At 40.9% G+C, this 15,695-nt stretch overlaps 1 protein-coding gene across 9 annotated transcripts in view; it reads left to right on the top strand.

Moving 5' to 3' along the window:
- The window catches only part of LOC139061236 (uncharacterized), a 170,778-nt gene that overhangs the window by 151,074 nt on the left and 4,009 nt on the right, over positions 1–15,695 (top strand). Inside the window, exon 4 of one of the 9 annotated variants that reach the window (XM_070540928.1) lies at positions 1,277–1,426. The exons of the other annotated variants lie outside the window; for them this stretch is intronic. Within the exon in view, the coding sequence (XP_070397029.1) occupies positions 1,277–1,408 (132 nt within the window). The 3' untranslated portion in view covers positions 1,409–1,426. Of the gene's footprint in view, positions 1–1,276; positions 1,427–15,695 lie in introns of those variants that run through there. 9 annotated transcript variants of the gene reach the window in all.

The following is a 15,695-nucleotide window of genomic DNA, read 5'->3' as shown; positions in this document are numbered from 1 at the left end:
TCTAAAGAATGCTGCAAGAATTTAACACTACTTTAGTAGCGATATTCTCACAGCAAACAGATGCGTTGCAGAAGCAACAGTCATAGCTCCAGAAGCACAGAAACTCGGAGGCGAATCTGAATTTGTGCCGCAAAAGCCATTCTGTTCTCTGTCAGCAGGTCTGCTATGCTGTGTCGGTCAATGGGTGCTGTGTCTGCCCTGAAGACGGCGACAGCTTACCTTTAACTGGGACTGATAGCCCATCTAGCACCACTGCTAAAGTAATGTTAAACATTTATCCTAAAGACAAAAACGCAAAACAAAGCAAGAGGGAGGGGGGGATGAAGCTTGCAGAAAAACGAGACAAGGATTCTTTGAGATAAGGTGTGGCAGTCATGATCAGAACCAGAACGATAAGTCAAAGGAGAGTTTTTGCACTTTCGTGTGTGATCAAACGGACAGGCATCATACTGAAGGCGTCAAGAGGAGCACAAGGATGAAGCAAAGGCACTTGGCAGCTTGGAAAGACAGTCACGCAATTGAATGCAGAAAAATTGCGGGAAACAACTCAAGCACCCGAATGCAAGAAAAGAGTGAAAATAATACGTTATGTTAAAGAAAAAGGATTTCCTTTTGAACACAACATTAATATAACACTGCCCCACTGTACGATACATCAAACATTATACACAGCTTCAAAATTGCATAACTGTGCAAACTCAGCCTGAAATAGATGGAATAGAATTTGTTCCTTGTGAGCAAATCGGGATTGTGGCTTGCATAAGCTGAATGTGTGCAGTTTTTGCTTAGCAGAAAGGTTATTAATTAGTCAAACTTCTATAGTGGTGAACAAAATAGGAGTTCGGCAATGGGAAAGAAAAGAACATTAACATTTGTGTGCAGTAGTGTGAGAGTTAACATGGGGAGAAGTGCAATGTGTAAATAGGGTCTATTTTGGGCAGATATACCGAGATATAAATTGCACTGGTATTGTACTGAATCAAGTTATCTTGACATGAAGCAATAGCCTGCCCTTTAATTTGCATAGATTTTGCCATACAGTCTTGCATGGCTGTTAGACTACTGCATACTTTGGCAAAGCCAAATAGCTGTCATGCTAAATGTCATGTATAAGGCAGCCATGTATGTCTATCCACGAGAAGGCATATCTGTATTTTATGACTGTGCGCAAGTTTATTGTTGACAGATACCGTATGTTGTGCATAACATAAAGTATGTCCTTGCATTCATAATGGACGGCAATATTTTTCAATTCTACCCTGCCCCCTCACTCTAGGTCTTTGTCCAGAGAAGGAATGCCCACTGCTTGAGTGCCCGTGACACAGTCGATGCTCCTTCAAGCTTCAACAATTGTTGTGTCAGTTACAGCTATGCAAGCCAATATTTGCACCAAAAAGATGTTACTTAGCTCCTCCAGGTTTTTTAAATAAAGTACTTTACCAACAAAACTATGCCCGGGGGCTGTCCCCCTTCGACTTTTCTTTGGCATTTACAACACATCCTAAGACCATAAATGCTTATTCAAAGCACCCAATACACTTTAGGCCGAACATTGTCTGCAAAGTTCCATTTGAAGAGGTACTGACATGATATCTTCAATTATTCCTTTTTTTCTCTCATTAAATTAAGGCTTTAGAGCTCTAAAAATATAATAACAAGCCTTGGAGTGGCATGATTTAGTATAATAGCTTTCCTGGAGCCGGTTTCAGTTTTGTTTTCTGGGAGGATACTATGTAGTGACATCACAACACAGTATGTGGTCATGTGAGAAAAGGACATTGCAATGTTTTGACACTCTCTTGAGGCCTCCGGCTAGCTCTGTCGACTTGTGCACTGCAAATTTTGAAGGTCAATGTAGCAGCACAGTGGACGACTGAATGAGCTAGAGCGAGTGTCATAACATCGTAATGTCTTGCTCCCACATGACCATATACTGTGTCGTGACATGAAGGCATAGTATCCTCCTGGAAAACAAAAGTGGCTGTAAAGAAGCTACTATATTGAATTATTTACGGTGTTTGGAGGCTTCACCCCTCAAACGCTGTCTGTCGTCTTCTCTCCGCCACTCTTCAGCACTGGTAAATTCAATTATAAACGTGCACTAACCAGCTCAGTTAAGCACACTCGTGCAGTATGTACTACCAAGCGCTTTTTTATCCCCTTCCATGTCGCACTGTAACCCCGATGGAGGCAAAATGAAAAGGCACCCATGTATTGTGCATTTGGCGCATATTAAGGAAACCCAGATGGTCATAATTAAGGCGGAATCCCCCACTACGGTGTGCCTCGTAATCATATTATGGTTTTGGCATGTAAAACCCCATAATTCATTTCATTCTGATGAGAAGTGGCTAATGTATTTTTAAAACCTCAGTTGACAACGTGTTTTACCTGCTCAGAAAGAATAAATTTGCTTCTTCTTGTGCTGTCCCATGGATTATGCATTGCCTTCGATCAAAAGCCTGACTAAGCATTGAGACACATCTTGGCTTGTCCATGGCAATGCTAGAGAATGCGAAATACTGTTTATGAGCTAAGCTTGTTTTTGGCCGTTTTTAGCAAAAAGCCACGGACGAACCTAGCTCGTCGAAGGCACGGAAAATGTTAAACATACCACTATGTGTACAAGTATTTCATTTCAGAATCAAGTAGGGGAACACAAGCTGCACAACTGGCAAGTATTGCTTGTACAACTGACGGAAAGCTAAGTCTACCAATCTTGCTAGAAAGCACGCCTGAAATGATGCACGTCAGCAATTCCAAAACTAGACAGCAAGGACAAAAGTCTAAGAATGCAAGGCATGCGGTGAAAGATGTTGGGTAGCTTTTGCAAAGAAACTGCGGGTAAATTATTAGGCTACTATGAAAATGCCTTTGGCAGACCAGTTCTTTTTAATAAGCTTGATGACACAAATTTGCATTGCTTAGACAAAGGAATACTGTTAAGAGCTTGGGGTCATATGGCTTTCAGTGAAAGGCAATAATAAAGAACAAGTCTTAGCACAGCCACCTACATGCTCTTATTGTTTGGACAATGATTTAAAGCAAGGGGCCCGGCCCGGGTGGGGGGCTCAGAAGCAGATTAAGAATGATGTATGTAGGACATGCCCACACATCATTAACAATGGCAGATGAGATAGGTGATATTTCTGGCTCCTGTTCCAGACATTAAAATATGGACCAGATTCTCTCTACAATGACTGCTTTATCATCAGGTTTATAATATTACCCTTTTTTATACACCTAAACTTATAAAAAGGAGCTGCAGACAGGCTTCACACAAATCAGGTAGCAATGTCTTTTGACAAATTGGCTTAATAGCATCAGCATTAGGCATATACTTCCACAATCCTGTTCATTAAGTACTACTTGGAACATATGCAGAGGAAAGGTCACTTATATTGATATTAATTAGAGCTGCATGAATCTCGGAACTTTCAAGCAACCAGAGGGGCTCCATGCTGTAACGTCTTCCTAGTTGTATTAGTATGTATGGAATACAGGTTTAGTCAGATAACTACACTAAAGGCAAAACATTTTTCTTAGTGACCATGGTTCTTTCTTTTGTGTTTCTTTTTCAACTTGGAAGGAGAGAAATGAGTGCAAGATGATGGTTGTCAGTACATTTAGATTGCCACAACAGAGTGATTAATAAAAATGGAGTTGCCGTGAACCCGTTAAATGCATATCCAATATATAAAGAAGGGAACCTTAGCAAAGCTGCACAACCATTAGTCAAATCAGTTCAAGTGCATATACTAGTTAAAAAAACAAGCTTAAAATATAATGTACCAAATATTAATTTAGCCATCATGTATACCACTCATAGGTGCTAGCGTGGCTGAGTTAGTGATCAGAAATGATCCTACAAAAAAACCATTGTTGTAGAAAAAACAAAATCCGTGTTCCTGCTAGGGTTTGAGTTCATGACTTAATTTATAAGCCAGGTGTTCCATACATGACATGGCAGCAGTTTCATTCTTTTCTTTCTAATGTAGACACAATCCAATAATTGTAACCCAGTGTACTTGACCACATTTGAATGTTTCAACAATTCAAATGCTGAACTCTTAAGAGTACTAAAAGTGAAATATTTTTATGTGGGTAGTTCCATCAGTCAATACAGTCATCCTTAGTCCACTATAACTGCTGTTGTCTTAAATATTAAATGGTGGGCAATATTGGGAGATGTTGAACAAGTAAGCACCATCGGAAGATAAATAATTTTTGTACACCACAAGTCTTAGAACAGTTACCCATTGACAAAAAGCTAATAAAATTGACATTGTGCTTAAGAAGCCCGAGTATGTGAAAGTGAGCAAAGGCTTTGCAAGTTTAAGAGCTGTCCATCAAGAAAGATGTGTTTTCAGGTAACACTATATCATAGTAAATACAAAGGGCAAGTGGAACAGTAGGAGCTCCAGATTATATTTGGTCATGGCCAGGACATAACGTGAAATGATTATGAGACTTTCAGCTGTCCACAGAGTTGACAGTGCAAGCCTTACCTTAATTAGGTTTCCCTAAAAGGCTGCCACAGTAGGTTGACGCCTACTTGTATGTAATGGTTCATTTGAAGTTTTGTGGGTTGTTTTCGTCACTCCACTTGGAAGAACCCTTAGCACACCCCTTTTACTATTGCAAACTAATCCTTGCCTTCAAAGCCTTCCACTTCCCCTTTCCACAGCCTTCATTTTACTCTTACGCACCTGATATCCTCCTCGACCCTTGCGAGCGATGAGCTATGTGGAAATCAGTTTTTAATAAGGCAAGTCCCTTTGTCCAAACATTGACTCCAGGCATAAGATTCTTTTGTTCAGTGACTGTCAGTCATTTAACTTATTGTGTGGTGATCTACTTTCTCTACACAAAACCTTGCACAATAAGGTGTAATTTAAAACCACCATTAATTTCTGGCAAAGTGGTACCTTAGTTGGCCAGGCCATTGCCTGACCAAGTGTGCTGACCAACTAGCTATCCCTAGTTAAGTACAAGGGCATCTCAGTCATTCAAGTGAGTATGGGAAAGAACATTTCAACAATAACTTTGGTTTATTCTCACATAAGAATAAGTTATTCTGACAGGGCTGCCTTTGTGGAATCGCTGGATCAAAAAAGCACACATGCATGAATCACGTGCATGCATACTTTCATATGAAAAGCTGACATTTCTATTGTGTCATTCTTTCACGCTACAAGTAAATGATAATATATTTCATTAATGTGGAAAGCTGGGCTAGTTGCTGATTAATCATCATACCTTGCAGCTAGTGTCATAAATTCTTAGGTGTCTTCGCCTTGTCCTTGTCAGTGCACTGCTTCACCTCCAAGATATGATAATCTATTTCATGTTTTGCAAAGGCTAACTATGAAGCTTTCGATGACAGTAGATACAGAACTATCAACTGACAACTCTGACTACCTAAAAGATAGACCATCAGAACACCAACATGATTGGGTAAAAAGGAAGCAGAGCAGTTCCTGACTGCCACCTTTGTTTCCTATACTAGCGAACGTGCCACAAATGTCGGACACGTAAATTGGGCAGCCACAACACAACGGCTCCTGAATTTCACAGGTGCAAACACCTCGCCAAAAATTCTAATGTGCGGAAAGACATTTTTATAGTGTATTGTATTGGTAGTGCGCTATCAAAGAACTGCGGCGCAAAAAAATCGTGAAGCTATTACGAAATCAGCTATATTTATACATCCTTCAGTGCAACCAAGAACGTTATACCAGAAAGGAGTTCCTGCCATTTACACATATAACCGAAGACAAATTTAAAACCATGCATGTTTAGAGTGTTCAAAAAACAGAGCTATCTTAATAAATTTACAAGTACCGCATCGTTAGCCTGCACAACGCCTTGTATTGCATTGGAAATAAGAAAGGAAAAAATTAAAAAATGTAAATACAACACATAAAAATGAGTAAATCATTGCATATTGTCCCAGTTTCTAAGTACTAACACATACAGCTTTAATGGACGACTGCAAACAGCAGACAGAATGAATCACTGATTGGTAGCGCACACCAAAAGACACGTAGTATGAGCTGAATGAGTACTGATTTGCAGGAACTGTGAGATCACTGTGACCATTGTGAATATGGAAAGCAGTTCATGGCGAGAACCACTAATTTATTAGTCACTGTGCAACGAGTAAAGAATATGTACTTCTGACATGCAGCTTCTTTGCAGTACAACGTAATAATGAACCTCACTGACAAAAAACTAGAAAGTTGGAAACATCTCACTCGCACGAAGACATTAAAACTACGAAACTCAAGCTAAACAGCTATTGGCTTAATTTTGTGGATGGTTTATTGTACCGGTGCAGTCGGATATGTATGGTACACGTCGAATACATTTTCACTGCAGCAAAAATTTTATGCGATGAAGCCAATAGATTTTGGTGTAAAAGCTAGTTCGTCGCAGCCACTGCAACTGCTGAGAACATATCGTAAAAACTTGATTTGCACACACACACACACACACATACACACACACACACACATATATGTGTGTGTGTGTGTGTGTGTGTGTGTGTGTGTGTGTATGTGTGTGTGTGCAAATCAAGTTTTTACGATATGTTCTCAGCAGTTGCAGTGGCTGCGACGAACTAGCTTTTACACCAAAATCTATTGGCTTCATCGCATAAAATTTTTGCTGCAGTGAAAATGTATTCGACGCACACACACACACACACATATATATGTATATGTGTGTGTGTGTGTGTGTGTGTGTGCAAATCAAGTTTTTACGATATGTTCTCAGCAGTTGCAGTGGCTGCGATGAACTATATATATATATATATATATATATATACTGGCTACCTGCGAGACACTGAACATTGCGAAAACATGATGAAGCGCAATGTGTTTACCGGAGTTTAAAATTTTTACGATAGCGCTTCACTGCATAATACTTAATGCTGCTGCAAAGCCCATTTGCAGACAACAATTATGCATTGCAGCGAATAGCTGGGTTTATTAGTTCGCTTTATTGTTGTTCGCGAGCGGTTGTGTAAAGAGGGCGCAAACAGAGAGGAATCCTGAGGGCAAAAAAACGGTTTAAAACACCACACCAGAAACACCTCTGAATGAATGTCGGTACACATATAAGATGGTTCTGTGCTCATACTGTGACTGGAGACGACGTGTACGCACGTGTGTAATTAGGGACTCTTATTATAGTCCCCGTGAGAGTTGAACTGAGCCCCCTTTCAATCTCAGTATGCTTCACAGCAATGCAGTTAGTTTGTATAACTCACCACATAACTTGTCTGTATTGTGGTGAAGATAAAGCAAAAAAAACAACTATTAAGAAACACATACAAGACCTTTGCCCACGTGTAGGTGTGTGTGTGTGTGTGTGTGTGTGTGTCTGTGTGTGTGTGTGTGTGTGTGTGTGTATATATATATATATATATTAGCACATATGCTCCTCTGCACTGCATTTTGTACAATTTAGCCCACAAGATGTCTATGTTGCGGTCAAGTTTGCCCCCTGTGGGTTGTATTTTGTCCCCAAACAATAATCGTCATTTATCTTGCCCACATTTCCTTTCTTTAATGCTGCGAGGCCGGTACTTCCTAGTCACGAACGGCTTGTGCGTAATGAGCTTGACACAGCAGTCTCAACAGTAAAGTATCGAGCACCGAGTTTTCAAGAAAGGAAATATGCAAGTAAGGCAGATATGACGATTATCGCTGTAGGACAAGACAAGCCCTAAAGGATGTAAACTTTTTTTAGAGTGTACTGTGGACTGTCAGTGGCTGTGAAATCTTCAACGTCTAGCTCTTCTCTCTCTTTCGAGATAAAATTTAATTGCATCTAGAGAAGCCCCATGCTTGGAAAACTATTCTCCATGTTAGACGGCAAGGGACTAAAGAAAGGAAGTGAGCAAAAAAAGAAAAAATGCACACTGACTTACACTTACATCCGTGCGAAATGCACTATCGCAAAAGTGATTTTCTCATTGCCTTTGTGGAGCACAGCTCACGTATATTTTTGGTTGCACCACAAATCGTGTATTGTGTGGCTACTGAATTCCTAAAGACAGCCCTCACTGTTACAAAGCCTCTGCAAATATAAATCAATGGTCCCTGTCCTAGTTAACACAACAGGCGGGTACATGTATGGCATATGCTAGACAAATAATTCTAAATAAATCCCTCTTGAGCACATGGCCGTTAACGAGACCTTTAGCATTTTGAAATGCAAGTTTAGCTCTGAAGTGGTTAAATTGGTGATACAGCCATGGTATGTCTCGAGGTAACATTTTCTTGAATCTACTTTGTGTAAAACACACTCACGATTGTTGACAGTTGAATTGTTACAATTGCAATCAGCAGAGAGACCTAATCTCGGCCTACATAGCTATACGTACTAAAGGGCTCAGAGCACATATTCAACATTCCACCATCTTGCTTGAGTACCATCTCGTTTGCTTGAAAGTGGTGAGCTCTCAGGCTACATTTTCAAGAACCATTGTTACTCACTAGCCTCCACTTTCAAAGATGTTTGCATGTGCTGCAACATCACCATTTCCCCTTCGGGGTGAGAGAAAGCTCTATTAGAACTGTTTATGACATCTGGGCCTTCTTTGTAACCCCTGGTAATTAGAGGCATACTTGATCAAGTGCCTTTACAAATTCACTGTCCTTCGTTATTAAATGTGACCACTGTAACTGCAAAAAGACCATTGAACACCTCCCCTGTCAGTCTTTGATATCCAATGTCAGCCCTTTTAGAGTTTACCCACACAACTGGATAGTCGACCTTTCACAGAGGCTAGGATCCTGGGTGCTTGGCCATATTAATGAAGAAAGCTATGCATACATGCTCTTATGACTTTCTAAAATAAACGAATCTGAAAAGATACTTATAGACACCATCTGTCTTTTGTGCGAGTGAACTGTCTCGACTTGCCTCCATTTTTTCTTTTAAACCCTCATACCCTCACCCCTATGCAGGGATAGCCAACTGGATGTACGTCTGGTTAACTTACCTGGCCTTCCTTGTTCCTTTCTTTCTCTCTCAGATGTAAACCCCATGCAGAAAAACCAAAAACCACACAATATCTAGTCAGCCATACCTGTTGAAACTAAGATGCGACATGCTTAAACAATTTCAGACATGTAAATGCACCTGAAATACAAGTACAAAAGAAAGGACAACACACATGTAGCACATGCACTACTGATTCTTGTGCTTTCTTTTAATTGTCCTTGTATCTTATATACATTTACAAGCCTGCAATGCTGAACCAACTCGCCCAACTACCTACATTGCTTAAACCAATTCAATTAATATTTTGGTTAATGTATACCCAAGAATTCGTGCGATGACTGGCAGATTCTTCTCTTGCAGAACTTCATCCGACCAAACACCAGAGAAAAGAGTGATGCTGATACAGACACACAAGTTTTTTTGGCAGTGGAATATGTTAACTGGACAAACTGCTGCAAGCGTTGCATAGCAACATGCATTGAAGCTGGTGAGCAAGTTGAAGTGCATGATCTGCAAATTTTCTGCCAATAATTTGCATTAATTGTCAGACATCTGTGACGAAGGTGCAGAAAGGATTGCTGGCATCTGGACCAGGTTCTTGCTAAGTTCGTAGCAACTGCTATTACACTGGAGGACAAAATAAAGCAACCACTGGGCCACATGAAGCAGTATTCTTGCTTGTTGCTTAATCCAGCAAGGACAGAAAAAGAGTGGAGAATGCTGCCTTCCAAGCTTAATTACAAGCAATGCAGAAGCAACCTTGGAAATCGAATCAACTGCATCATTCTGGTCAGAAATGGGAGAAGTAAAAAGATAGGATGACATGCAAGAGTACAGAAATATCTGTACATTGGCCCAGCACATATTAATTTTATATTATTGCTGCAGCTGAAGGAAGCTATGCTTTAAAAAAAGAGCAGCAGCTGGGCTTGGAGTTTAAAAACTGCATGCCATAATCACAATAATATCAGCTTTTGCCATGACTGGCAGGAGCTATGTCAACGTGTACAAGCATCAATGACCAGCAAATTAAAGTCCACCAAACAGGAAGTGGACTAAACGAGACATTTGCTTGAGCTTTGGCAAGTGTTATCACCTGGCATTTCTACTTTCATGGCCTCATCAATAAAGTAATACGCATAAGTAATACAATATTGCTTTTGCTGTAATGGACTTTTTATTGTGTATTTGCTTATGTTAGTATACGTTTTTTTGATGTAGTTTTATAGGTGCAACAAAGCACAAAATTTTTTGTTATAGCTTGTAAATTGAAAGATTTCAATAATGGGGTTGTTACTCTTACATGTTTTTATGCCAACCCAGTAGCCCAAGTTGTATATTAGCTTGTGCCACTAGATGTGTGGATGTGTTATGTTTGTGATGCCATTGTGTTCGCTGCGTTGTCGTCATTCCAGCTTTGTCATGCGACTCTCACGCTACCTGCGTTGGAACCAGATGGCTCACATGAAAAGGTTCAGGTGTCTCAGCAGCAGCACACCCACCCGTTGTTGGTCACCTCCATTTGAAATTCAAAAGGAAGTTTCACACTAGTGTTCATTTCGAATCACCGATAGCAATACCTCACCTTGGCATAGCCAACTACCTGTAAAATACTTCACATAACATCAATTTTCACATTGCGTGGGATTTACGCAAGTTTATCTCATAGTTTTCATGTAGAGCCTTTTGGACCTTTATGTGGGGGATAATAAAATGGCTTTTCAAGTCTAGCTCCTCTGAAATATATATAATTCGACACCTTGCATGCTAAGCTGCAGCTTCTTAAGTCCCAAACTGGCATCAAGAAAGCCAGGACTGTAAAATGATACTGGGCTGGACAAATCAGTTTCCAAAGATTTATGTTACGTTCTTGACCTCCTTTCCAGAGTTCCTGTGATAAGTTTGTGTGAAAAGACATTCTCAAAGCTAACATATGTAGAGACCAGGCTGAGAAGCTTTATGTCAAGAATGGCTTAGCTGGTTGATGGTGCCTTTGGTGGAGCAATGAATTGCAATTTTTTTATGATGTTATGAAGATAAATAACACCATAGCATGCAGACTTATGCTGCAGAAAGAAAGCAAGAAGCGAATGAGTAATTGCAAAGTGATCTGCATATTGTATCCCAACTGTATTGTGCATGCCACATTACCAGAGAATCCTGCTGACCTTTAATTAACCTTTCCAGCACAACATGTCTTTATCAAGCCATACCTTTACATTGGGTTGATATATGCAGGGATGCCCTTTCACCTTCATGTAAGCTTAGCTCTGTCAACAGCAGATGCACTAAAGCTGAACACTCTTGCTACCTACTTCACATACTGCAACTGAAATGAAGGAAACACAAGTCTTAACAGTAAACTTTTAAACAGTGCATTTAAATACTTGTGCAACCTTCTTTTTGGAAAGACCATGTGGTGCCTAGAGATGTAGCTTGACAAGTAAGAAACTGATGTGCTTTTATCTAAAAATAGAATTGATTGATGTTTTGTGGGACAGGGTGCCTGGTGTCTCAATGAGCACACTTTATGGCTGAGAATATTTTTGCCATTGTGTCAGCTTTGAAAACTTGTCAGAATCTTTAATCTTGGTGCATTAGAAAACACCTTGACACAAAATGAATGTAACCCTTGATGTCATTGAAAGAACAGTGCTGAAAACAATTCGATAAATACAGCAGAATGAAATGCAGAGAACTTAGGTGGGAAATAGGTAAGCAATTTACCAACCACATTATCAATGCAAGCAGCTGACACTTAATAAAATAAGAAAGCCCTGGAGCAAGTCTCTGGCTTGCAGTGCAAGACCTGTGCACACTTATGATGATATTGCAGTATTCATGGCAGGGACGGGACCATTCAACCTTACGCACTGTAACACTCTGTATATCTCTCTGAAATCTTCTTGTACCAACATGTACAAACTGCATGTTGCAAACAGCAAAATCATTGCTATTGTCCTACAGACAGTTTCCATGTTTATTGGATTCTCATTTTAACAGCTTACTTTAAGCTTCCATACTGAGAGCTGGACGAGTTAGTGAAAGAGTAGAAACAGTGCACAAAGTATGAAGGACAGTGAAAACGCAACAGGAGCACTGACTTGCAACTGAATTTTTTATTCAGGTATACATACAAGAATAATATGTACACACTATGCAATGTGAAAAAAAGCAAGCAAATGAACTGCAAACTATTAATCATGATTGACATTGCTAGAAAACACAAGCATGAGTGACGTCGTGAGTTAACTGCGACATCATACTAAATCCATGCAAAAAACCATGTTAGAACTTACATGGGCACTATGCGATTCAATGAATTCAACAGTACGCTTATAACCTATGTATTCTAACATTTTACTTGAATAAGGTGCTAAGAAGATCAATCTATATATAGCTACAAATGCCTTAGTCACCAGATTTGAAAAGCGGGAGGACTTTCGTTTGTTTCAGAGATGAAAGAATACCTGTTGTGGGAGAATGCTGAGAAATAACAGCGATACTGAGGAGTCCATTGGGAATAATATAATGTACCAACATGCATTAGGAATTACGTCAGGATCTCCAAATTTATTAAATTTGCAGACATACTTCTATATTTTAACAATATTATTAAGGCATACAAATTTTAAAAAGAAATGCCACTACGTTAGTATTTGCCATAGCAAATGATTTCCTAGGGGTGCATGTGCAATGGCACCCAATTGAATATTGTACAACTAAAGCTCTACCACATGTGTTTGACCCCTGTTGATTGCAAGTCGCACAAGCCTGTTCCCTTAGTGAGTGAAACCCAGTGAAAGAAACTTTGCCTTGTTTGTGGAGCAAAGACAGTTGGCAAAAATGAAGCACACAAAGGTAGAGAGGTTTTGGTATAGCCTGCACAGTGAAAGATCCACTCAAGATCCAGGTGCTGTACCGTATCTTCAGAAGATAAAGCATTCATCTAAACACAAGCACAGGGTGTAAATGATCGCACTCCGATGCATGTGATACATAATGACAATCACCACGAAAACCTATCGCATTACTATTACTTCCACAGGTAATTTTCATGGCTGCTATGGAATGGCTGTCTCGCTGCACCACAATCTATAGCAACTAATACACTGGGCATTTCAAATGGTTCATGAAAGCGGGTTGGGCCCTGGCCAGACTGAAGCAGCGGCACTCGAGAGACACTTTTCAACGCCCAGCCTCGTGTGAGTCACTTGACACTCGTCACGGACACTTGCTGACATTGCCTTCAGGCGGGAACAGGCCTTTCTGTTAGATTCACGTTTCACGTCCAGGCTTTCGTTACTAGGCTTCTGCGTGCGTAAGGCGACGCGAAATGTTTGAACGCACTTTGCTCATCGACAAAAGGCGCCCTTACTTTGCACAGCGATTTGGAAATGTGTATGCACCCTACATCGACGCGCACCACTTCTGCGTTTTCGAGCTCGAGAGCAGTGTGTCGACATGGTGTCCAAGGCCAAATAGGCATCCGACTTTGCCAGAAGGCGTACGCACAACTTAAAGAATCGCTACATACGACACACCCTGCAATATGCATGATCCGTGTCGGCACCATATGCAGTCGGCGCTGTGCTACCACGACTCTTCGAAACCGACAGTCCAAATAAGGCGACATGTCGTGCTGTTTCGTGGATGCAGCACAGTTCGTTCGAAGCTTCTGTAGCTTCGTAACGGCAGCGTTATTCGTACTCGCCGATATTACACAGTGACCCAATATGCAGTCGGCGCTGTGCTACCACGACTCTTCGAAACCGACAGTCCAAATGATGCGACATGTCGTGCTGTTTCGTGGATGCAGCACAGTTCGTTCGAAGCTTCTGTAGCTTCGTAACGGCAACGTTATTCGTACTCGCCGATATTACACAGTGATTTGTACACACCACACAGCCACAAGGAATCGCAACGGTCCTCCCACTGCGTGCACGCGTGTAGGCGCCGACAGTCATTTTCGATTTTAAAACGCTGCACAAAATAAATGCTTTATTTATTTAGGCGCAGTGTATTTAACAACAAAACGATAACGTTAGCATTTCATGTATTTTTTTCTAAGTTTTCTTTTTGTGACGTCATCATGCGTGGCAGCAGCGGACTCCACTTGGGGTCGTCTGCTGCCACGTGCGTGCACCCAGCGCCGGCCTATATATATATATATATAATGTACGTGATGGCTGATTGGCCGAGCCATGCTTGTCTTTATGGCTGGTATGCTACATCATCATCATCAGCCTGGCTATGCCCACTGCTGGGCAAAGGCCTCTCCGATACTCCTCCAACTACCCCAATCATGTGCTAATTGTGGCCATGTTGTCCCTGCACACTTAATCTCATCCGCCCACCTAACTTTCTGCCTCCCCCTGCTATGCTTCCCTTCTCTTGGAATCCAGTCCGTAACCCTTAATGACCATCGGTTATCTTCACTCCCCGTTACATGCCCTGCTCACGCCAATTTCTTTTTCCTGATTTCAACTAAGATGTCACTAACTCGCGTTTATTCCCGCACCCAATATGCTCTCTTCTTATCCCCTTAACGTTACACCCATCATTCTTCTTTCCATAGCTTGTTGCATCGTCCTTAATTTAAGTAGAACCATTTTCGTTAGCCTCCAGGTTTCTGCCCCGTACGTGAGTACTGGTTATACACAGCTGTTACAGACTTTTCTCTTGAGGGATAATGGCAACCTGCTGTTCATGATCTGAGAATGCTTGCCAAATGCACCCAGCCCATTCTTATTCTTCTGATTATTTCAGTCTCATGATCCGGATCCGCGGTCACTACCTGCACTAAGTAGATGTATTCCCTTACCACTTCCAGTGCCTCGCTACCTATTGTAAACTGCTGTTCTCTTCCGAGACTGTTAAACATTACTTTAGTTTTCTGCAGATTAATTTTTAGACCCACTCTTCTGCTTTGCCTCTCCAGGTCAGTGAGCATGCACTGCAATTGGTCCCCTGAGTTACTAAGCAAGGCGATATCATCAGCGAATCGCAAGTTACTAAGGTATTCTCCATCAACTTTTATCCCCAATTCTTCCCAATCCAGGTCTCTGAATACCTCCTCTAAACACGCTGTGAATAGCATTGGAGAGATCATATCTCCCTGCGTGATGCCCTTCTTTATTGGAATTTTGTTACTTTTTTTATGGAGGACTACGGTGTCTGTGCAGCCACTATAGATATCTTTCAGCATTTTTAAATACGGCTCATCTACACCCTGATTTTGTAATGCCTGCGTGACTGCTGACGTTTCGACTGAATCAAATGCTTTCTCGTAATCAATGAAAGCTATATAAAGCGTTCGTCATATTCCACACATTTCTTTATCAGTTGATTGATAGAGTCAATACGGTCTATTGTTGAGTAGCCTTTACGAAATCCTGCCTGGTCTTTTGATTGAGAGAAGTCTAAGGTGTTCCTAATTCTATTTGCCATTATCTTAGTAAATACTTTCTAGGCTATGGACAGTAAGCTGATCGGTTTATAATTCAAGTCTTTGGCGTCCCCTTTTTTATGGATTAAGATTATGTTGGCGTTCTTCCAAGCTTCCGGTACGCTCCAGGTCATGAGGCATTGCGTATACAGAGTGGCCAGTTTTTCTAAAACAATCTGCCCACCATCCTTCAACAAATCTGCTGTTACCTGATCCTCCCCAGCTGCCTTCC

Source organism: Dermacentor albipictus, chromosome 6, assembly GCF_038994185.2.
Source record: "Dermacentor albipictus isolate Rhodes 1998 colony chromosome 6, USDA_Dalb.pri_finalv2, whole genome shotgun sequence".
Classification (NCBI taxonomy): domain Eukaryota; kingdom Metazoa; phylum Arthropoda; class Arachnida; order Ixodida; family Ixodidae; genus Dermacentor; species Dermacentor albipictus.
The sequence above is the reverse complement of the archived record's forward strand: the minus strand, read 5'-3'. Positions and strand labels throughout refer to the sequence as shown.